General features: G+C 57.0%; 2 protein-coding genes across 2 annotated transcripts in view; one reads left to right on the forward strand and one right to left on the reverse strand.

Annotated features, from left to right (window-relative positions):
* Positions 1 to 3,880, forward strand: part of GOLGA2 (golgin A2) — a 434,268-nt gene extending 430,388 nt beyond the window's left edge. The window contains exons 21-28 of the mRNA XM_050759792.1: positions 326 to 571; positions 656 to 731; positions 1,156 to 1,262; positions 1,516 to 1,734; positions 1,822 to 1,924; positions 2,007 to 2,113; positions 2,191 to 2,347; positions 2,435 to 3,880. Of these exons, the coding sequence (XP_050615749.1) occupies positions 326 to 571; positions 656 to 731; positions 1,156 to 1,262; positions 1,516 to 1,734; positions 1,822 to 1,924; positions 2,007 to 2,113; positions 2,191 to 2,347; positions 2,435 to 2,649 (1,230 nt within the window). The 3' untranslated portion in view covers positions 2,650 to 3,880. The remainder of the gene's footprint in view (positions 1 to 325; positions 572 to 655; positions 732 to 1,155; positions 1,263 to 1,515; positions 1,735 to 1,821; positions 1,925 to 2,006; positions 2,114 to 2,190; positions 2,348 to 2,434) is intronic.
* A 569-nt stretch (positions 3,881 to 4,449) lies between these two features.
* The window catches only part of DNM1 (dynamin 1), a 158,627-nt gene continuing 140,559 nt past the window's right edge, over positions 4,450 to 22,517 (reverse strand). Inside the window, 11 exon segments of the mRNA XM_050760507.1 lie at positions 4,450 to 5,033; positions 9,027 to 9,242; positions 9,610 to 9,851; positions 11,312 to 11,482; positions 12,134 to 12,145; positions 12,586 to 12,697; positions 13,631 to 13,740; positions 17,786 to 17,899; positions 20,134 to 20,145; positions 20,350 to 20,401; positions 20,645 to 20,715. Of these exon segments, the coding sequence (XP_050616464.1) occupies positions 4,973 to 5,033; positions 9,027 to 9,242; positions 9,610 to 9,851; positions 11,312 to 11,482; positions 12,134 to 12,145; positions 12,586 to 12,697; positions 13,631 to 13,740; positions 17,786 to 17,899; positions 20,134 to 20,145; positions 20,350 to 20,401; positions 20,645 to 20,715 (1,173 nt within the window). The 3' untranslated portion in view covers positions 4,450 to 4,972.

Genomic DNA, 22,517 nt, shown 5'->3' on the forward strand with positions numbered 1-22,517 from the left:
CCTTGCAGAGGTGTAGAGGATTAAATGAGATAATACACGGAAAGCATTAGGCATGTAGCACACTTAGCAGATGGTGGTTGGCTCCCTCTGCATTTCCACCAGTCTATGGCCTACAGTTTAAGTGGTGGGAAGCAGCGTGTGAGATTTGAGGCTGGGAAAGAAGGCAGTAGGCTCTAGGCAAGGGAGGCAGTCACTTAGGCCTGGAGCAAGGGGCCAGAGGTCTGGGCAGGCAACAGAGCCTCACAGAGCCCTCGCTACCCTATTTATGGGCCCCAAATCTGAAAGCAGGCCACCACCTGCCCTCACGCCTAGGGTCTTCCTACAGGTGGAGCTGAAGAGCCAAGAGGCTCAGAGTCTACAGCAGCAGCGAGACCAGTACCTGGGACACCTGCAGCAGTATGTGGCCGCCTATCAGCAGCAGGTGGCCACCTATCAGCAGCTAACCTCTGAGAAGGAGGTGCTGCACAACCAGTTACTGCTGCAGACCCAGCTCGTGGACCAGCTGCAGCAGCAGGAAGCTCAGGGCAAAGCAGTAGCCGAGATGGCCCGCCAAGAGTTGCAGGAAGCCCAGGTGAGGGAGTTGCTGAGGGCAGGGCCCCGAGGGGGATGACCTGGCAACCTCCATGCCGTCTCACTCTCTTTCTTGGCCCCTTAGGAGCGCCTGGAATCTGTCACCCAGCAGAACCAGCAGCTACGGTCCCAATTGAGCCTCATGGCTCATCCTGGGGAAGGTACGGGAACCTGCTCACAGGAAGAGGAGAGAGCCCCAGGAGGAAGGGGGGACTGTTAGCAGTGTGGAATTGAGTTGGAAGAGACCTTTAGAACAGCTGGTCATTATGCCAACTGGGTGTCCACACTAAGTTCGGCATCATTATGGTGACTTCCTGGGAGCAGGGGACTAGCAGGTTGCCTAAGGATGGGTGAACTGGCCCAGGTCAGAAATGAAGCAGGTCAGAACTCCCATGCTGATCGGTAGTGGGACTGCACCTGGGCAGCATAGCGAGCTCTTGGCTCTTAAAAAAGAATAAAATAAAAAGCTGCTCATTCCCTTCTGGGGAGGGGCTGGCCCAGGGTTACACAGTGAGGGTGGGGGCAGAGGTGGGCACACTGTACCCTTGTTGGGTTGTCTGATGACCCCTCTGGCCACCCCCACAGGAGATGGACTGGACAGGGAGGAGGAGGAAGAAGAGGAGGAGGAGGTGGAGGCGGCGCCTCGGCCCATGCCAAGCATCCCGGAGGACCTGGAGAGCCGGGAAGCCATGGTAAGGCTGACTCCCCTCCCTGGCCTTTGCTGTCTCCCTCTGTGGTCCCTCCCAGACCCCCTTCTGCTCTTGGTTTCCCGGCCTTCTGATTTCTTCAGACTCACCGCTTTCCTGGGAGCCAGTGGTCAGACACCCATTTCACCTGGGACCAACAAGTGCAGCCTCTGAGGCTCCAAGGGAAGGGCTGCTCTCTACCTCCCTGCCTGTTCGTCCTATATATCCTCCTACAAGAACGCACCTCTCTTGCCTGCAGGTGGCATTTTTCAACTCAGCTGTAGCCAGTGCCGAGGAGGAGCAGGCAAGGCTACGTGGGCAGCTGAAGGAGCAAAGGGTGCGCTGCCGGCGCCTGGCTCACCTGCTGGCCTTGGCCCAGAAGGAGCCTGAGGTGGCAGCCCCGGCCCCAGGGACTGGGGGCGATTCTGTGTGTGGGGAAACCCACCGGGCCCTGCAGGGGGCCATGGAGAAGCTGCAGGTGAATGAGTCTCTCCTGGCATGGGTCAAGAAGGGTGGGGGCGGGGCAGGTCGCTGCCAAGATGTGACTCCATTGTTTTGGTTCCAGAGCCGCTTTATGGAGCTCATGCAGGAGAAGGCGGACCTGAAGGAGAGGGTAGAGGAACTGGAACATCGCTGTATCCAGCTGTCTGGAGAGACAGACACCATTGGTGAGTGGGAGGCCAGGGCACGGCAGGAGGAGCTGCACAGTGGTCGGAGGGAACCCAGTATCTGAGCCCTGTCCTTCCGCAGGAGAGTACATCGCACTGTACCAGAGTCAGAGGGCAGTGCTGAAGGAGCGGCACCGGGAGAAGGAGGAGTATATCAGCAGGCTGGCCCAAGACAAGGAGGAGATGAAGGTAGGGCGTGGAACATCTCTGTGGGGGTGGAGGTGGGCACGGGCACAGGCATGGCAGCTTAGCACCCCTCCCTCCAGGTGAAGCTGCTGGAGTTGCAGGAGCTGGTCTTACGGCTTGTGGGCGACCGCAGCGAGTGGCATGGCAGATTCCTGGCAGCTGCCCAGAACCCTGCCCATGAGCCCGCTCCAGGGGCCCCAGCCCCCCAGGAGCTTGGGGCTGCCGACCAGCAGGGTGGTGAGTAGAGCCCTCGGGAGGGGTGGGCAGGCAGGAGCAAGGGAGGGCTTGCGTGGCGCTCAGAGCCCTGCCTCTCTCTCTCCAAAGATCTTTGCGAGGTGAGCCTCACCGGCAGCGCGGAGGCCGCCCAAGGAGAGGCCAGGGAGGGCTCTCCCCGTGACAACCCCACTGCACAGCAGATCATGCAGCTGCTTCGTGAGATGCAGAACCCCCGGGAGCGCCCAGGCTTGGGCAGCAACCCCTGCATTCCTTTTTTTTACCGGGCTGACGAGAACGATGAGGTGAAGATCACTGTCATCTAAAAGCCGGCCGCTGTCAGCAAAGCCTGAAGAAGGGGGGCTGGAGACCCTGCCCCCACTATATCCCTACCACCCCCTCAGTCACCCCTTTACCCTTCCAGTAGCAAGCATAGACCCCTGTCTAACGGGGGTAGACAGGTGCAGATGAGGTGAAGATCACTGTCATCTAAAAGCTGGCCACTAAACTTAAAAAAAAATTAAAGTTATGGGATTAAAAGAAGTTATGGGATAAAGAAGGTTATGGGTAAGTTATGGTATAGGAGTTATGAAAAAAGGCCGGGCGTAGTGGCTCACACCTGTAATCCCAGCACTTTGGGAGTTCAGGAGGTCAGGAGTTCAGGACCAGCCTGGTCAACATGGTGAAACCGTGTCTCTACTAAAAATACAAAAATTAGCCAGGCATGGTGGCGTGTGCCTGTAATCCCAGCTACTCAGGAGGCTGAGGCAGGAGAGTCACTTGAACCCGGGAGGCGGAGGTTGCAGTGAGCTGAGATGGCGCCATTGCGCTCCAGCCTGGGCGACAGAGTGAGACTCTGTCTCAAAAATAAAAAACAAAAAACACGGGATTAAAAAAAAAGTCAGGATAAAAATTTTAAAAAGCAGGCCACTGTCAGCAAAGCCTGGAGAAGTGGGGCCGGAGGCTCCGCCCCCATCATGTCCCTGCCACCCCTTCCCAGTCACCCCTTTACTCTTACAGTAGCAAATAAGACCCCTGTCTAATGGGGGGAGACAAATGTGTAGAGCCTTTGCCACCTTGGCCAGGGCTGATTCCTTAAATTTCTGGATGATGATGATTGTTATTTAATAGCCAGAGGCTCATAGAATTGACTTGTTTGGAGGAGGCCTGATGGCCTCCTTACTCTCACCAAAGCAATTTTTCCCTCAGGGGGGCTCCCATCTTCTTACACAGAGAGGCAGCTGAGGCAGGACAGTGGGGTTAACTGTAGACCAGGTGAGGGCACGGGCTGCTGGGGTGGCCCCGCTTCCCCAGTGTACATATTGTATCTGTGTAACATTTTGTATATTCCAGGGGTAGGGCAGCCCCCTGTATCATACCTAGCAGAGGTTGGAGCTGGCACATGGGGAGGAGGTTCTAATAATTATTTGGGGCTGGGAAACTTATTTATTGATAGCATAGGTCAGAGGAAGGAGGCGGGGATGGGGTCGTGGCACCCTGGTGATGCAACTCCTGTTTATTTTGCTTTTTATTTCGGAATAAATGGATTTAGCCATACTGCTCCGCCTGGCGTGTTCCTGTTTCTCTCACTGGGTTCTGGAGTTTGTGCCACTGAACGGGGAGCCCCAGAGTGTCTGAGCCTGTGCATGTGGGCTGTTGGGACCTTCCAGGCCTGTTACCGGTATGCTGCCTGGTGACATCTAGGGGATTACACAGGGACTACCATGGTACCTATGGGGACAGTTCGGCCCCGACGGCCAACAGGCTCAGAAGCCTGATCTAGCGGTGGCCGGGAAGGCAGGGTGCCAGCACCCAAGGTGTCTTCTGTTCTGCCCTCCTGCCTCCCTCGCCTGCCTGAGCCTGGTGGCCTGTTCTGTCTGTCCCTCCCCAGAATGCTGGCCACCCCGCAGGCTCCCTCGAGACTGAGTTAATGGCCCTGCCCCCTAGTGGCCAGAGCCGGCTTCACAGGATGAGAGCCAACTAAGCTCCAGGGACTTTCCAGGAAAAGTGTCCCTTGGAAAGGATGTGGTCTTTTTACCGCCCCCAACAGCACCCTAGTAATGGCTTAGCCCTTCCCCTCCCCTGAGCTCCAGAGAGAACACAACCAGCAGAGGAGACATTCCCCGTCATCCAGAAATAGGTTTTATTCTCAGCCGAGGGACAGCAGGACTGGTAGAGACTGTCAGGCCACACGGCTGCCTGCACAGCACCCCCATGCTTGGTAGGGGGCGGGAGGTATGGCGGGGGCTGGCTGTCCACAGGCTGGGCATGACAGGGAGGCTCACTGGAGGTGGCACACTTTAGAGGGGGATGTCAGGGGACAGCGTTCTCTTGTAGTTGGGCCACAAGACTCCACAAGGACAGCACAGTGACTGATTCCCAGCGCTAAAGGCGAGGCGGTCGGCCATGTGTAGGTGTGTATATATATGAGTATTTATAGATATTTATAGAACAGGGCAAGGGCATACCACTGAAGGGGCACAAGTTTTCACCAATGGTCACGCCTGGAGGTGTCAGCTCACCACTACAACAGACTAAGTCACAGATGAAGGGGGCTGGCTTTGGGGCTAGGGAAGCCACTGTCAAGTCACAGAACAGCCGTCCAGGCAGGCTTGGAAAGGGAGGTCTCCGAGAAGAGGAGGGATCTGTTTAGAGGTCGAAGGGGGGCCTGGGGCTCTCAGGACGGGATGGACTTGCCTGACCCGATCGGCTGGCAGTTGGAGAGAAAGCAAAGAGAAAACGGGAGAGAGAAAATCGAGGAGAGAGCTGGTAAGGCAAGTGCAGCACACAGCCGGCTGGGGCGGGCCGCACCGCAGCAGGTGGGAGGGCCGGGGAGGGGAGGGTGCAGGTGTGGGTGTGGCAAGGTTCCTGGAAAAGAGGGGCTGGAAGGAAAAGGGGAGGAAGATGGAGGGAGGAGCTGTAGCTTCACAGGTATCGCCTGGGGGCTGTGGCGGCCCTCCCCACCCCACACACGCTGGCCTCTCACACAGCACCCAGGCAGGGCACCCACAGTTCAAGCTGATGCTCGGCCCCCTCGGGCTTCCCTCTTCTCTGGTCACCCTGTCTTCCAACCCACCGGCCCAGGGCCACCCCTTGCCTTGGGGAGCCCCACGCAACAGCCACCAGGCCTGACAGAGAAAGAACACTGCTTGAACCAGGAGGGTGAAACTAAAAGGGATGGCTGGAGGGAGCGCCAGAGGCCCTTCTGGGTGGTCAGAAAACCCAGGACCCTCTGAAATGACCCTGGGGGAGGCAGGGAGGGCAGACAGCCGGATGCCAGTGGCCATAGACTTATAAGTCTAAGAGGGGAGCCTCAGCTGGTCGGGGGGCTGCAGGTCGCGTAGGTGAGGCTGGGCCCTTCCTGCTGGGAAAAGCAGAAGAGCGAGAGTCAGTGGCCGGAGAAGGGGGGCGGGCTCACTGGGTGGAGCTCAGCAGGACCAGCAGGCACGGTCGTCCCCTTGGCTGAATGGCACAAGTAACCCTAGGAGCAACAGGCCAAGGTGCATGAGCCCGCTGGCTGGCTACGGTGCTTCAACTGGGGCCAGGGACACTGCCTTCAGTCACACGCTAGCAGCTATGATGGTACCTGGGAGGGAGGGAAGGGGGCTGTGTGTCCCTGCCTGGCCTGTGAGGTGTGTTGTGGGATGACCGTGTGTATGGGACTCTCAAGCTTTTACCCTAGATCACCACTGGATTGCCAGCAGATAGAGGAGGTGGTACCCTGACTATCACCCCTGCTCTGCAGTGGAGTTGGCTCTCAGCGCTGCCAGGCTGGGAGCTGGATGCCTTACCCCAGGAGCATGACTCTGACTGCACACCAAGCACGGTGTGCCCAGGATGACATTCCTAGGCCTCTGGCCGCCTCACAGTCCAGCCCCACACACAACCCCCTCCAAGTTCCCAGCCTTTACACAATAAACCACGAGCTCTCTGCCCTCTCTGATGGCTCCAGAGAGCACCCATGTCTGCCAGCTTGGGCACGGAGCCTGTTCCAAGAGTCCCCAGGCTCAGCCATGGAGGCCTTGGGCAGTGGCACTGAGTCCCGAGGCTCGCTGGGAAGGGAGGTGAGAGAGCCAGCGGCACAAGGACAGAAAGAGGAAAGAGCAAGTGTACAGCTGCAGAAGGGAGGGGCGGGGAGCCTGGCTCTGAGGTCCCAGGTGCGTGCCCCGTGTGGAGCTAGTGCAGCGGGGCAGACACACCGTTCATGCAGCAGGCGGTGAGGCAATACCTACCATGGCTGACGCTCCTCAGGGGTCACTGATAGTGATTCTGAAAGACAGCACGAAATCAACATGGCAGTTCACACGCACGGGTGGGACAGGCCTGGGGGTGGGGGACACACACACGCACACGCCCGGGCGTGCACACACATGCTGTGAGGCCCCATGGCCCACATGCACACGCTAACACACATGCCCACAAACAACACGCATACGCCTCCTTCCCTGCCACCTCCCGGTGCCCAGCACCCTCACTGGCCGGCGGCACGTGCAGCACGGATCTGGGGCATGCAGCCACTCAGCACACTGAAGCACACGTGTGGGCAGAGTCACAACACAGAAGCTCACCCGCACACAGAGGCATTTGCACCAGCTCCCTGCACACTCGTGCCTGGCGTGCTCAGAGGACCACCCGTGCTGCTCATGGAGACAGGGCTAGCTCGCTAATGTCCAGCTGTCATTTCTCCACCTAAGAGCCTTCTGTGGTTCCCTCCTGCCTACAGCATTGAGCCCCAACAAGTCAAACTCTTCGGACTTTGAAGGTTCTCCATCCTATGCCCCACCCTCCCCACAGAGCTCTTCCTCATTCTGTCTCTGTTCTCTGCTTTGGCCAGTGGCTGTCCTCGATGCAGCCCACACTACACCTCTGCCCACACTGCAGCTCTTTACCCAGATACCCTCCTTGCCACATAAGCCTATCTCAGCCATGCCTCAGACCGCACTGAAGTCAGGTTGCCTTGAAGAAGCTCTCCCAGACTGCTCTTTTCCCCAAGGTAGCGTCATGATTTGCCAAAAGTTTTCTTTTTTTTTTTTTTTTTTTTTGAGACGGAGTCTCGCTCTGTCGCCCAGGCTGGAGTGCAGTGGCGCGATCTCGGCTCACTGCAAGCTCCGCCTCCCGGGTTCACGCCATTCTCCTGCCTCAGCCTCCCGAGTAGCTGGGACTACAGGCGCCCACAACCGCGCCCGGCTAATTTTTTGTATTTTTAGTAGAGACGGGGTTTCACCGTGGTCTCGATCTCCTGACCTTGTGATCCGCCCGCCTCGGCCTCCCAAAGTGCTGGGATTACAGGCGTGAGCCACCGCGCCCGGCCAAAAGTTTCATGTGTGTTAGCAAGACTGGAGTCAGGCTGGCATCAAACCTTACATCACATATCTCACACCGCACCATAGACCTGGGTGCCAAATCTGAACTCACGTTGGCAGTTAGCAAAGTGCTCCTACGGCTGCATCTGCAGTTAACACAGCATCCCTATAGCCATTGTCTCCCTCGATCCCCACAGCCACCCTGGGAGAAAGGCAGAATGTCATCATTTGGTAGAAGGGATGCTGAAGCTCTGGGAGGGAAAGAGACATGTCTAAAGGCGCAGGGTAAAGCAGCATCTCTGGACTCCCAGTCCAGTCCTCTTGCCCAATACCATGCTGCTTGCCTCTACCCATCTGCTTTGGTCATCAGAGCATAACAGGGCAAGCCCCAATCCCTGCCTCATTTTGGTTTATGGGCGCTAGACCCACAGCCCTACCCTCCAGCCATGCAGAAACAAAACAGATGCTATTGTCCTGCAGTGTTCTTCCTTAGAGAATGTGGCCAGTGGAAACAGGGCAGACTGGGAATTGGAGTGAACTTCCTTGAAAGAGGGTCATGGGTCAAGAAAGTCAAGCCAAAGGATGCAGTAGAAAGCTTTTCCTTAGAAATCTTTGGGAATGAAGCAGGCTTCAGCCACTCCCATCCCTGCCCCTGCCGCCACCCCTACCACATTGGTTTAGACTGGGTAGGGCCAGAAGCGGGGGGGTGGGGGTGGGGAGGAAAAAAACCATCAGATTGCCCAAGGCCCCAGGCTCCTTCCCCAGCTGCTCCTGTCCTAGCCCGGGCCTGGGTGCCATTCTTACACTCTCACACTCGTGTGCACGCCCACACACACATCACACACCTCTCTAGTCACACAGTCACAGCCTGGCCTCTGCTCCTCTGGGCCAGTGGCTGGACACCCCCTGGGATGGCTCAAAGGAGTCAGGACTGGGAAATGGGGACATCAGGGTAGCTGAAGGAAATCCACACACCCAGAGCAGATAGGGGTTCAGACTCAGACCTAAGGTAGGCTCCGTAGGGGCTGGGAGAGGAATTGGACGGAATGGAGGATGGAGGACAGCAAGAAGAAAGGAGGAGGAATGCAACGTGTGGGCGGCCGCCAAGAGTGAAAATAGAGGGAAGCGCCATGCAAGTGCTGGAAAGAAGGGGGCAGGTGGGACGAGCCCCACAGCCCCCTCCCCAGAAACGACCACCTCCGGGACTCAGCGCTCCCTCGGGGGCAGGCTCCGCCAGCCCTCGGCCACACGTGGCGTGGCTCCGGCACCCAGAGTCCGATTGCCTGGGATGGAAACGGCCGGTTCTGGCGGCCGGGTCCGATGCTCTGGAATCCAGCCCCATTTCCCTCCCGGCCACGCCCGTCCGGCAGCCTCTCCAGCCGCATTCAGCCCCTACTCACCTGGGGACCCCGGGCGGGGCGCGGTTGGGGCGCGAGGGCACCTGAGGGGGAGGGCCGAAAGGGTCAGGGGAAGCCCCCGGCCTGGAGGGCACGGGGGGCGCCCCCCCCAGGGCGGACCCAGCAGGCGGAGGCCCAGGAGCAGGGCCCCGCGACCCGGGCCGGGCTGGGGGCACGGCGGGGGCTCGGCGCTGCGGCGTGGGGCTGGACGTGGGCGACCTGAGGGCGACAGGCAGCGAGAAACAAGGAGAGGCGAGATGAGCGGCTCCGCCCACACTGAGGCCCCGCCCCAGCCCAGTGCTTGCCACGCCCATGCACGCAAAGCCCCTCCCTGCCGTGCCCCGAGGCGGTCGCCGGAGCTTAAGCCCCGCCCCCAGCGGCGCCAACGTCCCAGCTCCACCCCGCCTCGCAGCCAGCTCTCCACGGCAAGCCCCGCCCCGCGGCAAGCCCCGCCCTCTCTAAGCTCCGCCCCTCGCTCCAGGTGGGAGCCGCCCGGTGACGCGGGCGCGCCACTGCCCGGTCCCGGCACTCCTCCCGTGGGCCCCGGGCTGGGGGGCTTTGGGGCCGTGGGGGCCGGCCCTGGTACCTGCGTCCGGCCGGTACGCTCTGCACCTGCAGCCAGGAGTCGTCCACGGGCGGGGGCATGGGCGTGCTGACGGTGGTCGTATTGATGTCGCCGATGATGCTGAGCGCCTCCTTCAGCGCGTGGTACATGCGCAGCATCTCATCGCGCCGCTGTGCCTGCTCCGCCGACTCCTCCATCAGCGTGTTCTGGTCCCCACACGAGTACAGGTTGGCCAGCAGCTCCGAGAAGATGAACTCCTTGGTCTGCGAGTAGGCAAAGAGGGAAGGAGGTGGGGACTTGATGCCTGTGCCGCCCTGGCCGCCCCACCCGGCCGGCTCCCACGGCCCCCCACGGGACTGTGAGCTGGTATGGCTTTTCCCACGCGGCTCCTACACTGCGTAGACTGGAAGATTCGCCTCCCCACCGCGCTTTTCTCGCTCAGATGAGGACACTGAGGTCCACAGGAAAAGTCACCTGACTAAGGTCACAGATCCGGGAGGGGACTTAGGACCTATCACGCCACCAGAACACTTGTCTACTCAGTTTTTGTTTTGATTTTCTTTGTTTTTGTTTTTTTTTTTTTGAGATAGGGTCTCGCTCTGTCGCCAGGCTGGAATACAGTGGCAAGATTACAACTCACTGTAGCCTCAACCTCCTGGGCTCAAAGTTATCTTCCAATGTCAGCCTCTCCAGTAGCTAGGACTACAGGCACGTGCTACCACCAACCCCAGCTTTTCTTTATATATATATATATATATATATATATTTTTTTTTTTTTTTTTTTTTTTTTTTGAGAGGGAGTTTTGCTCTTGTTGCCCAGGCTGGAGTGCAATGGCACAATCTTGGCTCACCGCAACCTCCACCTCCCGGGTTCAAGCAATTCTCCTGCCTCAGCCTCCCGAGTAGCTGGGATTACAGGCATGCACCACCGCGACCGGCTAATTTTGTATTTTTAATAGAGACGGAGTTTCTCCATGTTGGTCAGGCTGGTCTCAAACTTCCAACCTCAGGTGATCCGCCCACCTTGGCCTCTCAAAGTGCTGGGATTACAGGCATGAGCCGCCGCGCCCAGCCAACCCCAGCTATTCTTTAAAATTTCTGTGTAGAGACGAGGTCTCACTGTGTTGCCCAAGGTGGTCTTGAACTCCTGGGCTCAAGTGATCCTCCTGCCTTGGCCTCCCAAAGTGCTGAGATTACAGTTATGAGCCACCATGCCCAGCCCCTCATTATATTTCTTTCTTTTCTCTTTTTTCTTTTTTCTTTTTTTTGAGATGGAATCTCGCTCTGTCGGCCAGGCTGGAGTACAGTGGCAGGATCTCAGCTCACTGCAACCTCCGCCCACTGCAACCTCCACCTCCCGGGTTCAAGTGATTCTCCTGTCTCAGCCTCCCAAGTAGCTGTGATTACAGGCTCACGCTACCACACCTAGCTAATTTTTCTATTTTTAGTAGAGACGGGGTTTCACCATGTTGGCCAGGCTGGTCTTGAACCCCTGACCTCAAGTGTTCCGCCTGCCTTGACCTCCCACAGTGCTGGGATTCCAGGTGTGAGCCACTGTGCTCAGACCCTCATTATATTTCTATCGGACAGCTCTGGTCTGGACCGTGCCTCCCTCCCTGGACCTGGTCCCACAGGGCTGGTTGGCATCTCCCCCAGGCCAACATGGCCACCTGCGTCCCCAGTGCCACAGGACTTCCCTGCCCCCATGCGGCGGAGCACGCACATTGTTAATCATGAGGTGCATGATGGTTTTGGGCATGAGGTCCCGCACGGTCTTGTTGACAATGGCCATGTACGAGTCCACAAGATTCCGGATGGTCTCCACTTGCCGTTCCAGCTGTGGGTCCATGGAATGCATGAAGCTGTCGGAGCCATTCTCCTCGGTCTCACTGGCCTGCCATGGAGAACACAAGGGCATCAGGGTGGCCAGGCCACGCAGCCAGGCTCCAGGCATCGCCAGGATCTCAGCCCCTCCAAAGGTACCCAGAACATTGAGGCACAGAGAGAAGCAACTGGCCTGAACACACACCAGGCTCTCCATCCCTGTGCCTCTCAGGACCCTAGACTCCCCTGATTCAGCCTTGTCTTGGTTCTGACTCTAGTGCCTAGAATTTGCCTCAATTTCCCAATCCAGAAATTATTATTATTATTATTTTGAGAGAGTCTTGCTCTGTCGCCCAGGCTGGAGGGCAGTGGTGCTGTCTTGGTTCATTGCATCCTCTGCCTCCCGGGTTCAAGCGATTGTCCTGCCTCAGCCTCCTGAGTAGCTGGGATTACAGGTGCGCACCACCATGCCTGGCTAACTTTTGTTATTTTTAGTAGAGATGGAGTTTCACCGTGTTGCCAGGCTGGTCTCGAACTCCTGACCTCATGATCGGCCCACCTCGGCCTCCCAAAGTGTTGGGTTTACAGGCGCAAGCCACTGCGCCTGGCCCCAGTCCAGAAATTAGAAAAGAACATCTCCTGGTCCCTTGCTTGAAAACCTGGCTGGAGCTGGTGCCAGGCTGCAGATGCCTGACAGGAGGCAAGAGAAGGGCATACTCACTTTCTCTTTGTCCTGGGAGGCCCACACACCAACATTGTCACCACCGCCACCACCAGGGAGCACAGCCGAAGGAAACATACAGAGAGGAAAAGGGGAGAGATTGAGTGAACCTGGGGACACTGCACCCCAACTCTCAGGCTACTCTAGACATTGCCACAGTGAAATAGGGGAGGAAAGAGAAGGCAGTCACAAGAAACCACCATCATAGAAAGGGGAATATAGAAATGCCATCTGCAACAGAGACAGAGACGTGAAACTGCCACTGGAGAAGGATGGGAGGACCAGGAGACTTATCTCTGTTCCCACCCCCAGAGTGGGTAGGGGGAAGGATTCCTATTATTTCTGAGCCAAATAAGGGCTCGGAAACATGACGTGACTTGGCATCACTGAGGATGGTGCCCCAGGGGCCCTAGGATCATGCTTGCCCCTCCTCTCCTTGCCCTGCCACTCACCCCAACACGCTCAGGGTATACGCCAGCCCTCAGGAAGGAGGCCTTCCAGCTGTCCACCTCCTCCTGTGTCTCACAGGCCAGCTCCAGCTGCCGATAATCCTTATAGACATTCCTGCAAGACAGGGCGGATGGTGAGGGCAGATGGGCAAAGCCCCACCCTCCCTGGGGGTTAAGGGCATGCCCAGACTTTGGGGTCACCATGCCTGAGGCCAGCTCATTTCCCAGCTGTGTGACCTGTGCAAGTCCCTTCCTCTCTCTCAGCCTCAGTTTCCTCATTGGGAAGATGGGTTAATAAGAATTCCTGCCGCCTCCGGTCACTGAGGATTCAGTGAAGTGAGTGGCAAAATGCTTAGAAGGGGACTGGACCTTTGATAAGGGGACAACCATACTCAGTGAAGTCTCTAGCTTGGGGCCCAGACCCCACCAGCTTCCTCTGTGGCTCTCTGAGGACCCCTCTGATGGCAACTGGACTGAACCCTCATCTCTGAGTAGCAGAGGGCCCGCTAGAGTCAGCCTTGGCTCAGGAAGGAAGAGGCCTGGTACTGCCACCACCCTATAGGAAAGTGAGCAGGAGAAGAGGACCAGGCCTGACTAGGGCCCTTTGGCTCCAGTGCCTGGCAGAGTATAGTGCACGAAGAGCATGCACTATACCAGTGACAATGGAAGGGAGGAAGGGATAGAGGGAGGGAGGGAAGGGGAGACTGGAAGGGAGGAAGGGATAGGGAGGGAGGGAAGGGGAGAGGAAGGGAGGAAGGGAGGGAGGAAGGAGGGAAGAAAAAAGGGAGGGAGGAAAGGAGGGAGGATGGAAGGAAGGAAGGGAGGAAGGAAAGGAGGGAGGGAAGGAGGAGGGAAGGGAAGGGGAGGGGATGGGAGATCTTGACATGATGTCTAGCTCAGAGCAGGAACTCAGTAAGCATCTGTCAGTGGATTGCTTGCTGTGGGGCCTGGGGCAGGTTCCTCTCCTCCCTGGATCCCTGTACCCAGCTTCTACTCAGCGCGGGTGGTTTTGGGGCTGCAGCAGCTACAGCCAGGGGCAGGCAGGCACCTCTGTTCCGTGTTAAAGAGGGCAAAGATGTGCTTGCTCGACATGAAGCCCTTCTCCACGTCCCGCAGCTTGAGGTTGTCCACAGACAGCATGTATTTCTTCTCTTTCTCCTGTGGGTGGTGGTAGGAGCAATGAGTGAGGTTGGCACTGTTCTCTGCCACACCTCACTCCCTAAGAGTCCCCTTGACTGGCCCAGGGCTTCTAAGCATCAGCCCCCTCCCACTGTGAAGGTGCAGCTAGATAAAATCCTGGCCACAGGACCGTAGGCCTCCTGGGCACCACCGGCCCCCAGTGGCGTTCCAGCTGGTCCCACCAGCTCTGCATCTATGCCGGAGGCCAGGAGGCTGGTGAGGGGTGGGGAGGTGAGAGTGTGGGAGGCTCCCACAGTCCCTCCCCAGGCAAGTCCTGGATACAAGCCAGGCCGGCCTCAGGCAGGGACCGCACACTCAGGCCTCTCTCGCCCCCGGCCTGGCCGCCTCTGACTTCATTTCCTGACTGCAGAGACCAGGAAGGGGGGCCACCAGCCCCGGCGGCTTCAAAGGGCTGGCTCAGCCCACTCCCCCAAGCTCCCCATGTGTTAGCAATAAGGCAGCCAGCACAAGCCTGGAGATGGTGTGCCTGTGTGTGCAACATGTGTGTAGTTGTGTGTTTGTGCCAACACATGCAAGCCCAAGTACATATTACCTATTGTGTGTGTGCACATGTGTATCTGGGGAGGTGCCCAGCATGAACCACGTGTCAGTGTGAGCGTGTCTGCATCTCAGTGTGGATGTGTGCACACTTTGTGGATGTGTGTGGCAATTGTGCAAGGCTACTACGTTTGCACAGCCATGCACAAGCTTATACCACACGCTTACACTGGGGTGCACATCTTACCTGCACACTGTGGTACAATGGGCTGTGTGTTTGGTTTATCTAGAACTGTCTAGGAGGAGTTATGTGTATCTGCGCACAGGCGTGTAGGTTGCTAGGCCCATGTGTATGCTTGGTGTGGGCACGTGTGTATGTAGGCTGCTGTGTCCCAGGAGAGGGGTTCAGGGATCTGGGGAGGAGACACCCCAGGATGGGGCTCTGGGAGAGGGGAGGGGTTTTTGTCACCCATGCCCTACTTGCTCACGGGGGTCGTCTGTGTGGGCCTCGGGGACTCAAAGAGCTTGGGCATGAGCCTTGCCTAGGGTCTCAGGTAGGGGGCTGGGTTTAGGGGGACCTTGCTCCCCTGTCTTGGCGTCATCCTGCCCACCCCTCTCTGCCCCCCACGCCCCCCTGGCCCATGCAGCCACATAAAGCCCTCTTTATGCCAGGCGGGTGGCCGGGAGCCCCAGAGGGCGGCCGGGGGAGGAGAGGAGGAAGTTGCACACACGGCCAGGGAACATCTGGAACCGTTCGAGAGAGGCCCCGCCGCCACCCGGCCTGCGCTTCGGGGTTGGACACTAGGTAGGAGCGGCCTCCTCCCCCCACCCCTCCCTTCCTGCCGGCCGGCCCCCTCCTCAGGCCCCTCCTTCTCAGCCCCAGCTCCCGCTCACCCCTGCCACGTCAAAGGAGGCAGAAGGGGAGTTGGGAGCAGAGAGGGGACCACGGGCTGGCTGGTCTGGGGCTGGGGGGACACAGGCTGGGGTTGGGGGGTTCTTGGATCTCCAGGGGATGGGGCTGAAGCGCCCACCGGATGGACAGACACTGCTGCCTGGATGGACCAGAGGACACCTCCACTCCGTCTACCCAGTGTTTAGACTATCTGTTCAGGACTCCCAAATTGTACAGTAGTCTGCACATTGGTTAGGCTGGGCTGGGTTAGACCCTCGGCGCCGCCGCCACTGGAGAGCTGGACCGACCCCTGCCTGCCATCCCAGAACCGGAGCCTGGAGCCAGGGCGTTGGGGCACAGGGTGGGCTGGGAGGAGGCACAGAGGGATGGGGTTGCCACCCTGCTGTGGGACTGGTGGGGGGTAGCGGTGATGGGGGAAGGGTGGCCGAGGAAGACTGAAAGGATGGGGGGGTCAATGGGGACTGCGGATGTGGGCAGCTGCCGGTCTGCCCAAAGAGCCTCCCTCACCCAAAAACCTGAGGGCTGGCGGCTGGGTAGAGAAGTACAGACCACTCTCCCACCAGCCTGGACCACCTCCACATCCCCAGTGGTCCTAGTGCAAAAATCCACTCACATTCAACATACACGCACCTTGATACAGCTCCAGAACTCACATACATGAGCACCCCCATACTTTCAATCTCACACCCATGTCCCAAACAGACACACACAAGTGCATGCACACACACCCATACACACCCTCACGACTGGAACACTCCCCCCATTCTCACATCCCAAAGACATACACAGATTCTCAAACACCCCATACTCACACCGTCCCTCCGGAGCCCCCTCCCCACACACACCTGCATTTACATCCCAAGTACAGGCACGTGCCCAGAGTCACTCCGCAGGTACACAGATTTCACCCCCAGATGCAAATGCAGACCACATATTCCAAACACACCTAGATGCTTATACCCCAGTCACACTCCTAAAAAACACCCACACACCAGACCCACAAGCCCCCCCACACACACACACACCCTGCCTCCCAGCACCCACAGCCCACAGCCCACTGCCACCTCCCCACATACGATTCTCAGAGCTGTTTTCGAATACGACTTAACTCAGATGTACACAAAATCTCCAGAAAGACCTACAGGCTCAGGCACAAGGACAGGGGACCCCCTCAGTGGCATGCGCCCCTCCCCCACAGTATCGCCAGGTCTCAGGCCCTCAGCCCCAGCTCACATGGTCTCCCTGGCCCTGTGTAAGGAGCCTCAACATGGGAGACCCCAAACCCATGGGGGCATCTAGGCAGCCTGCAGAGTGACCGGCAGGAAGCCGCCCCCTACCCGCACCCCACGCCACCGCACACTCCATCCCTTCCAGGGGCTCCCATGCTGGGGGAGGCCAGGGTTGGGGTAATGAGGTCCAGATGGCTTGGCGCCCCCGCCAGTGACGACAGAGGGCCCCTCCCAAGGTGGAGAGTTGGGGCCCCTGCCCAGGACAAACTTGGAGGAGACAGGGACCTGGGAGGGGGCTTGGAGGCCAAAATCACAGGCCCCACCCAGAGCCCCGCTCCCCCATTGAGGGTGCTGTAGCCTCCAACAGCCCCTCAGGAAGAAGAGGGTCCCTTCCCCCACTCCTTGGCCAGCTGGAGTTCATTACCACAAGCCCACCCCCAGCCCTCCCCATTCTCTCTGGTCACCTCTGGAATCCAGATGTGAAAGCCAAATAGACTCATTCTTAAAGGAGACCAGCAACAGGGGAAGGAGGTGGCAGGGGCTTCTGTGCACCCTAGTGGGCGGGGAGGGTTTTTTTGTGGCAACTCGGCAGGGCCCCCACACTCCTTGCCCCTCAGCCTGGGGGCACTCTGCGCATTTCCCTTGGACTGCAGGGGTCTAGGGGACTGGGGTGCAGGGGTTAACCGGGTGTCTGGCAGCTGGACTCGTGTGTGTCATGGGCCTGTGGGGGCCACAGAGGAGGCGGCACGCCCTGCAGCGGGAAAACAGGAAGGCCGCTGGGCCGCAGGGTCAGGGAGGGGCACCCAAGGCCCCTGCCCACCCTCCCCAGGGCACTTAGCCCCAGGCTCCTCAGTCCTGCTAAGCCATCTTCTTCTTCCAACCTAGGTGAGAGGGTGCCTCCCCCTGAACCCCCAGGGTCACCTGCCTTGGACCCTTGCATCCCAACTCCACCCGTGGATCCTTTTTTATTGAGACGGAGTCTCGCTCTGTTGCCCAGGCTGGAGTGCAATGGTGCGATCTCGGCTCACTGCAAACTCCGCCTCCCGGGTTGAAGGCATTCTTGTGTCTCAGCCTCCCTAGTAGCTGGGATTACAGGCGCCTGCCAACATGCCAGGCTAATTTTTGTATTTTTAGTAGAGACGGGGTTTCACCATTTTGGCCAGGCTGGGCTCAGACTCCTGACCTTAGGTGATCCACCCGCCTCGGCCTCCCAAAGTGCTGGGATTACAGGTGTGAGCCACCATGCCCGGCCTGCCCACGGATCTTTGATGAGACATTTTAAAACCCTATTCCATGGTCCAGCCCACTCCAAGCCAATAGGAGGGTCTGAGCCTGACTCTGGCCACCAGCCCAGCCCCTTGATGACTAGTGGCCCTTGACTCACCTCATCATCCTTGTACCAGGACAGATTCTCAGCGGTCAGCACAAACCAGTACTCCTTGGAGCCCCCTTTCATGATGCCAATATTATTGATAGTCAGCCAGCCCTTGCGGATGACCTGGAGGGTGATGGGGCAGGAGGTCAGCGGACAGGGCCTGAGCCTCCCTGTGGGGGATGGGGTAGGCAAAGAGAGGCATTCGGAACCCCACCCCTCCCCCAGCTCTCGGAGGCCTGGCAGTCAGCGAGGGTGGGGGCCAGACCTGCCTTGGTTTGAACCACAAGTGAACAGAGTGGAAAACAGAGGAAGACAGAGATCAGCTCAGGATAAAGAGCCTTTGACAGGCAGACCTGGCCGAGTAAGGGACTGGAGGCCTGGGTAGGGGATGAGCTCCCTGTCATCACTAGGAGTATGCAAGCACAGTTAATGGGGGCGATTGGGCAAGCCAACTGTGAGTCTTGGAAGCTTAAGGTCTCATCTGTTCTGAGATGTGTTTCTGACTTTACACATGCTGCTGCTGCCTCTGCCTAGAAAGCACTTCTTCCTTTTTGCCTGGCAAATTCCTACTCAGCCTTCAGGTATCAGCTGAGAATTCACATTCTCAGGCAGGCCCTTCCTGGCCCCCAGTATAAATCAGGATTCCTATAATAATCTTTGATCACTCCCTGAAGTTGACTTCTGTAACATGATTTCGATTTTTAATTAACTTCTCTGCATGCGTGTGTGTGATTATCTGTCGATGTAGCCTCCCCTGCTAAATCGTGAACTCTTGGTCACTAGTACATCCCAGCACCTTGCAGAAGGCCTGGCAGATAGTAAGTGATCAATACATATTTGTAGTATGAATAAATAAAAGCTATGATAGTATGGTTCTAAGGGTCTTTGGCTCCAGGTCCCCAGGGGCAAGGGCTGCGCCACGAAGTGCCCAGAGTAACAAGCTAGTCCCTTTTCATGGCAGGAAGCAGCTGTCCCCAGGACTGTCCGGAGCCATGGCCACAGTCCAGGTCCTGTGGATTCTACGTCGGGGGTAGGGTCACCGGCCACGTGCTGGCCATGGATCAGACCAAGAGGATGAGGGAATTTCTTCTGCTCCCTCCTGGACCCTGACCTCCCCAGATTCTTCTCTTGGGCATCCAGAGAAGACCCAAGGAGGCCTGGGGCTGGTGGCAAAGCCCTCTGGGGCCAGGCTTGCTTCTGGAGCCCTCCTTATGCCTCTCTGGCTTCCCTGAGAACCTGGCTGAGAACCCAAGCTGCACAGCCCAGCAGCAGTTGAGCTGAGGGGAGGCCACCAGCTGCCTCTCTCACCCCTTTCCAATCAGGCGAGGATTCCCACAGGGTCTTGTCACCGTCTCTGGAATTGGGTCCACTGTCCCAGGATGTGACCAGCAGATCTTGCCACCTGCTCCCCACCCTAACCTGTAGTCTTTGTCCTCCCCTTTGGCCACACCCAACCCTGAACTCCTCTCTCCTCGTCCTAAGCCCTCTCTGCAGCCCCGCACCAGGGACTTCCTGCTCTCCCAATCCCTACCCTGCATGGAGCTCTCGGGGGCCTTAGCTGGGCCCTACCAGCAGGCCCAGGTCTCCACGTCCCGCCCAGGGGCCAGCACCGTGTAGGCAACAGCTAATGTTGGCCGAATTGAATTGTCCTGATACTATGTTCATTCCTCCCTTCATTCTGTTGAGCACCTACTGCGTGCCAGGCACGGGGCTTGAGCTGAGGATTTAATGATAAATGGGACAGACTCAGCCCTCCCCTTGTGGGGCCTGGGAAGGAAATAGACATTAAGCCAATAATCACATAAACACCTAGAGTCTTACAAAGAAACTACGGCCTCTGGAACCTATGGAAAGAAAAGCTGAGGACCCTCGGGCTCATGTGTACAACTGAGCAAGCGCTTCGGACCAGGGATGTTTCCGCAGACATCTAAGGACAGAGAGCAGGAGGCCAGGTGAGCAGTGATTTCTTAACTTCTCTTGACTTCTCATTCGTCTCTTCATTCAAGTCCGGAGGCGATGGTTGTCAGCTTCTTAAAAACGTGTCTCACTCACGTGCATCCATCCATCCAACAGATGTTTAAGGAGCACCTACTCCATGCCAGGCCCGGCCTTCTCACCCACCCAGCCCCACACGGTCTAGTTTTGCCTGACGTAGGTGCTTGGCTGGTGCACACAGATGAACGGGTGGATGCGGCTGGGCCTGCCTCTGGTCTGAGGGCAGGTGTGAAATGCCAGGGGCTGGTGTGTACAAGCAGCTTCAGCCAAAGGGTGCCCTCCTACCCACTGCAGATTCCCACTGCCAATGGACCCTCCGCCCCCTCACTACACAAGCCGAGAGCCCCAGTCCTGGTACTCACCAGAATCTCATCCTGCAAAGAGGTAACCATAGCAACCACGAGAGGCATCGGGGAGAGAGGAGAGAGGGTTACTGAGGCAGAGTGGGAGGCTTGTGGCTGGCAGCTGACAGGTCCCTGGCCCCCTTGGGACTCTTCCCCTCAGGGGAGGAGCTCTCAGAGTCTGGCGTCCGTCCGGCACCCTCCATCCCTCGGTCTGGGGTGCTGGGGCCCACTCACCTGGTTCCCTGAAGTCTTCTTCTTGTTCATCTGGTTACTCCTCTGCTGAGCACTAATGGGAGGGAGGGGAGGAGTCTCAGAATTTCTCCTTTCAAGAGGCCCAACTCTACTGCCCACTGCTTAGTGGGCACAGGACCCAGAGCGTTAACCTAGCAGACCTGGGCTCTACACACACTCACACACACACACACATATACACACACACATACACACACACACATACACACACATACACACACGTTATTACCTTCTCTGCCCAGGGAGCACTCACTTTTTGCCCAGGGAGAGCACTCACTTGGCAAAGCCTATGAAGTCCTCATGGTTGGTGTTCATGTAAGCCAGCTCGATATCGATGAGAAGCATGACCTTCAAGGATACGTAAGTTGGTGGGCAAGCGGAAAAGACACCACAAAGTTTTAAAACGCAGGGCAAGCGGGGAGAAAAATACTTGCAGCACATATAGAAGGTTAGTATCCATAATGAATATAGTCCCTACCATCAGTGAAAGACAAAAGCTAAGCGTGGTGACTCACACCTGTAATCCCGGCACTTTGGGAGGTAGAAGTGGGAGGACTGCTTGAGCCTAGGAGTTCAAGACCAGCCTGGGCAACATAGGGAGACCTGTCTCTACCAAAAAACACAAAAGTTAGCCAGGCGTAGTGGCATGTGCCTGTAGTCCCAGCTGCTTGGGAGGCTAAGGCGGGAGGATTGATTGAGCCCAGGAAGTTGAGGCTGCAGTGAGCCAAGATTGCACCACTGCACTCAAGCCTAGAAGACAGAGCAAAACCTGAGAGAAAAGAAAAGAAAATAAGAGAGAAGAGGATGAAAGAAAGAAAGAAAATCACAAATCAAAATAGTCAAGAACATGGTGAATAATTCACAGAAGAAATGCATACAACCACTAAGGATGTGTAAAAAATCCTTACCCTCATTAATAAAGAAATGTAAGTTAAAAATGAGGCTTTTACTTTGGGAGGCCGAGATGGGCGGATCACAAGGTCAGGAGATCGAGACCATCCTGGCTAACACGGCAAAACCCCGTCTCTACTAAAAACACAAAAAATTAGCCGGGCGAGGTGGCGGCGCCTGTGGTCCCAGCTACTCGGGAGGCTGAGGCAGGAGAATGGCGGGAACCCGGGAGGCGGAGCTTGCAGTGAGCTGAGATCCGGCCACTGCACTCCAGCCTGGGTGACAGAGCGAGACTCCGTCTCAAAAAAAAAAAAAAAAAAAAAAAAAAAAAAAAAAAAAAAAAAAAAATGAGGCTTTTAGCCAGGTGTGGTGGCTCACACCTGTAATCCCAGCACTTTGGGAGGCCAAGGTGGGCAGATCACCTGAGGTCGGGAGTTTGAGATCAGCCTGGCCAACGTGGAGAAATCCCGTCTCTACTAAAAATACAAAATTAGTTGGGCATGGTGGCACATGCCTGTAATCCCAGCTACTTGGGAGGCTGAGGCAGGGGAATCACTTGAACCCAGGAGGTGGAGGCTGCAGTGAGCTGAGATGGTGCCACTGCACTCCAGCCTGGGCAACAAGAGCGAAACTTCGTCACAAACAAACAAAAAGAGGTTTTTTCAATGATCAGCATGGCACAAGTGTTGGGAAATGAGCTCTCTCATATATTGTTGATGGAAGTGTAAATCAGTTATCACCTTCTTGTAGGGCAATTTGGCAATATTTAACAAACATTAAAATGCACAGGGCTGGGTGTGGTGGCTCATGCCCATAATCCCAGCACTTTGGGAGGCTGAGGCAGGAGGATCGCTTGAACCTAGGAATTCAAGACCAACTTGGGAAACATGGAGAAACCCTGTCTCTACCAAAAATAGAAAAATTAACCAGGTGTAGTGGTGCACGCCTGTGGTCCCAGCTACTTGGGAAGCTGAGATGGGAGGATCACTGGAACCCAGGGATGCAGAGGTTGCAGTGAGCCATAATGGCACCACTGCACTCCAGCCTGGGTGTCAGAGCGAGACCCTATTTCAAAAAAAAAAAAAAAAGCAATGCACATATTCACTTCCAGAATTATATCTCACGGATACACTCAACAAGTAAGCAAAGATACAGGAGCCAGAGTATTCAAAGTAGTACAGTTTGTAATAGAGAAAAATTGGGAGCAAGCCAGTGGCTATCTGAGGGTGAAATAGATTATGATACTCTCTAGACAAGAA

Source organism: Macaca thibetana, chromosome 15 (genome assembly GCF_024542745.1).
Source record: "Macaca thibetana thibetana isolate TM-01 chromosome 15, ASM2454274v1, whole genome shotgun sequence".
Taxonomy (NCBI): domain Eukaryota; kingdom Metazoa; phylum Chordata; class Mammalia; order Primates; family Cercopithecidae; genus Macaca; species Macaca thibetana.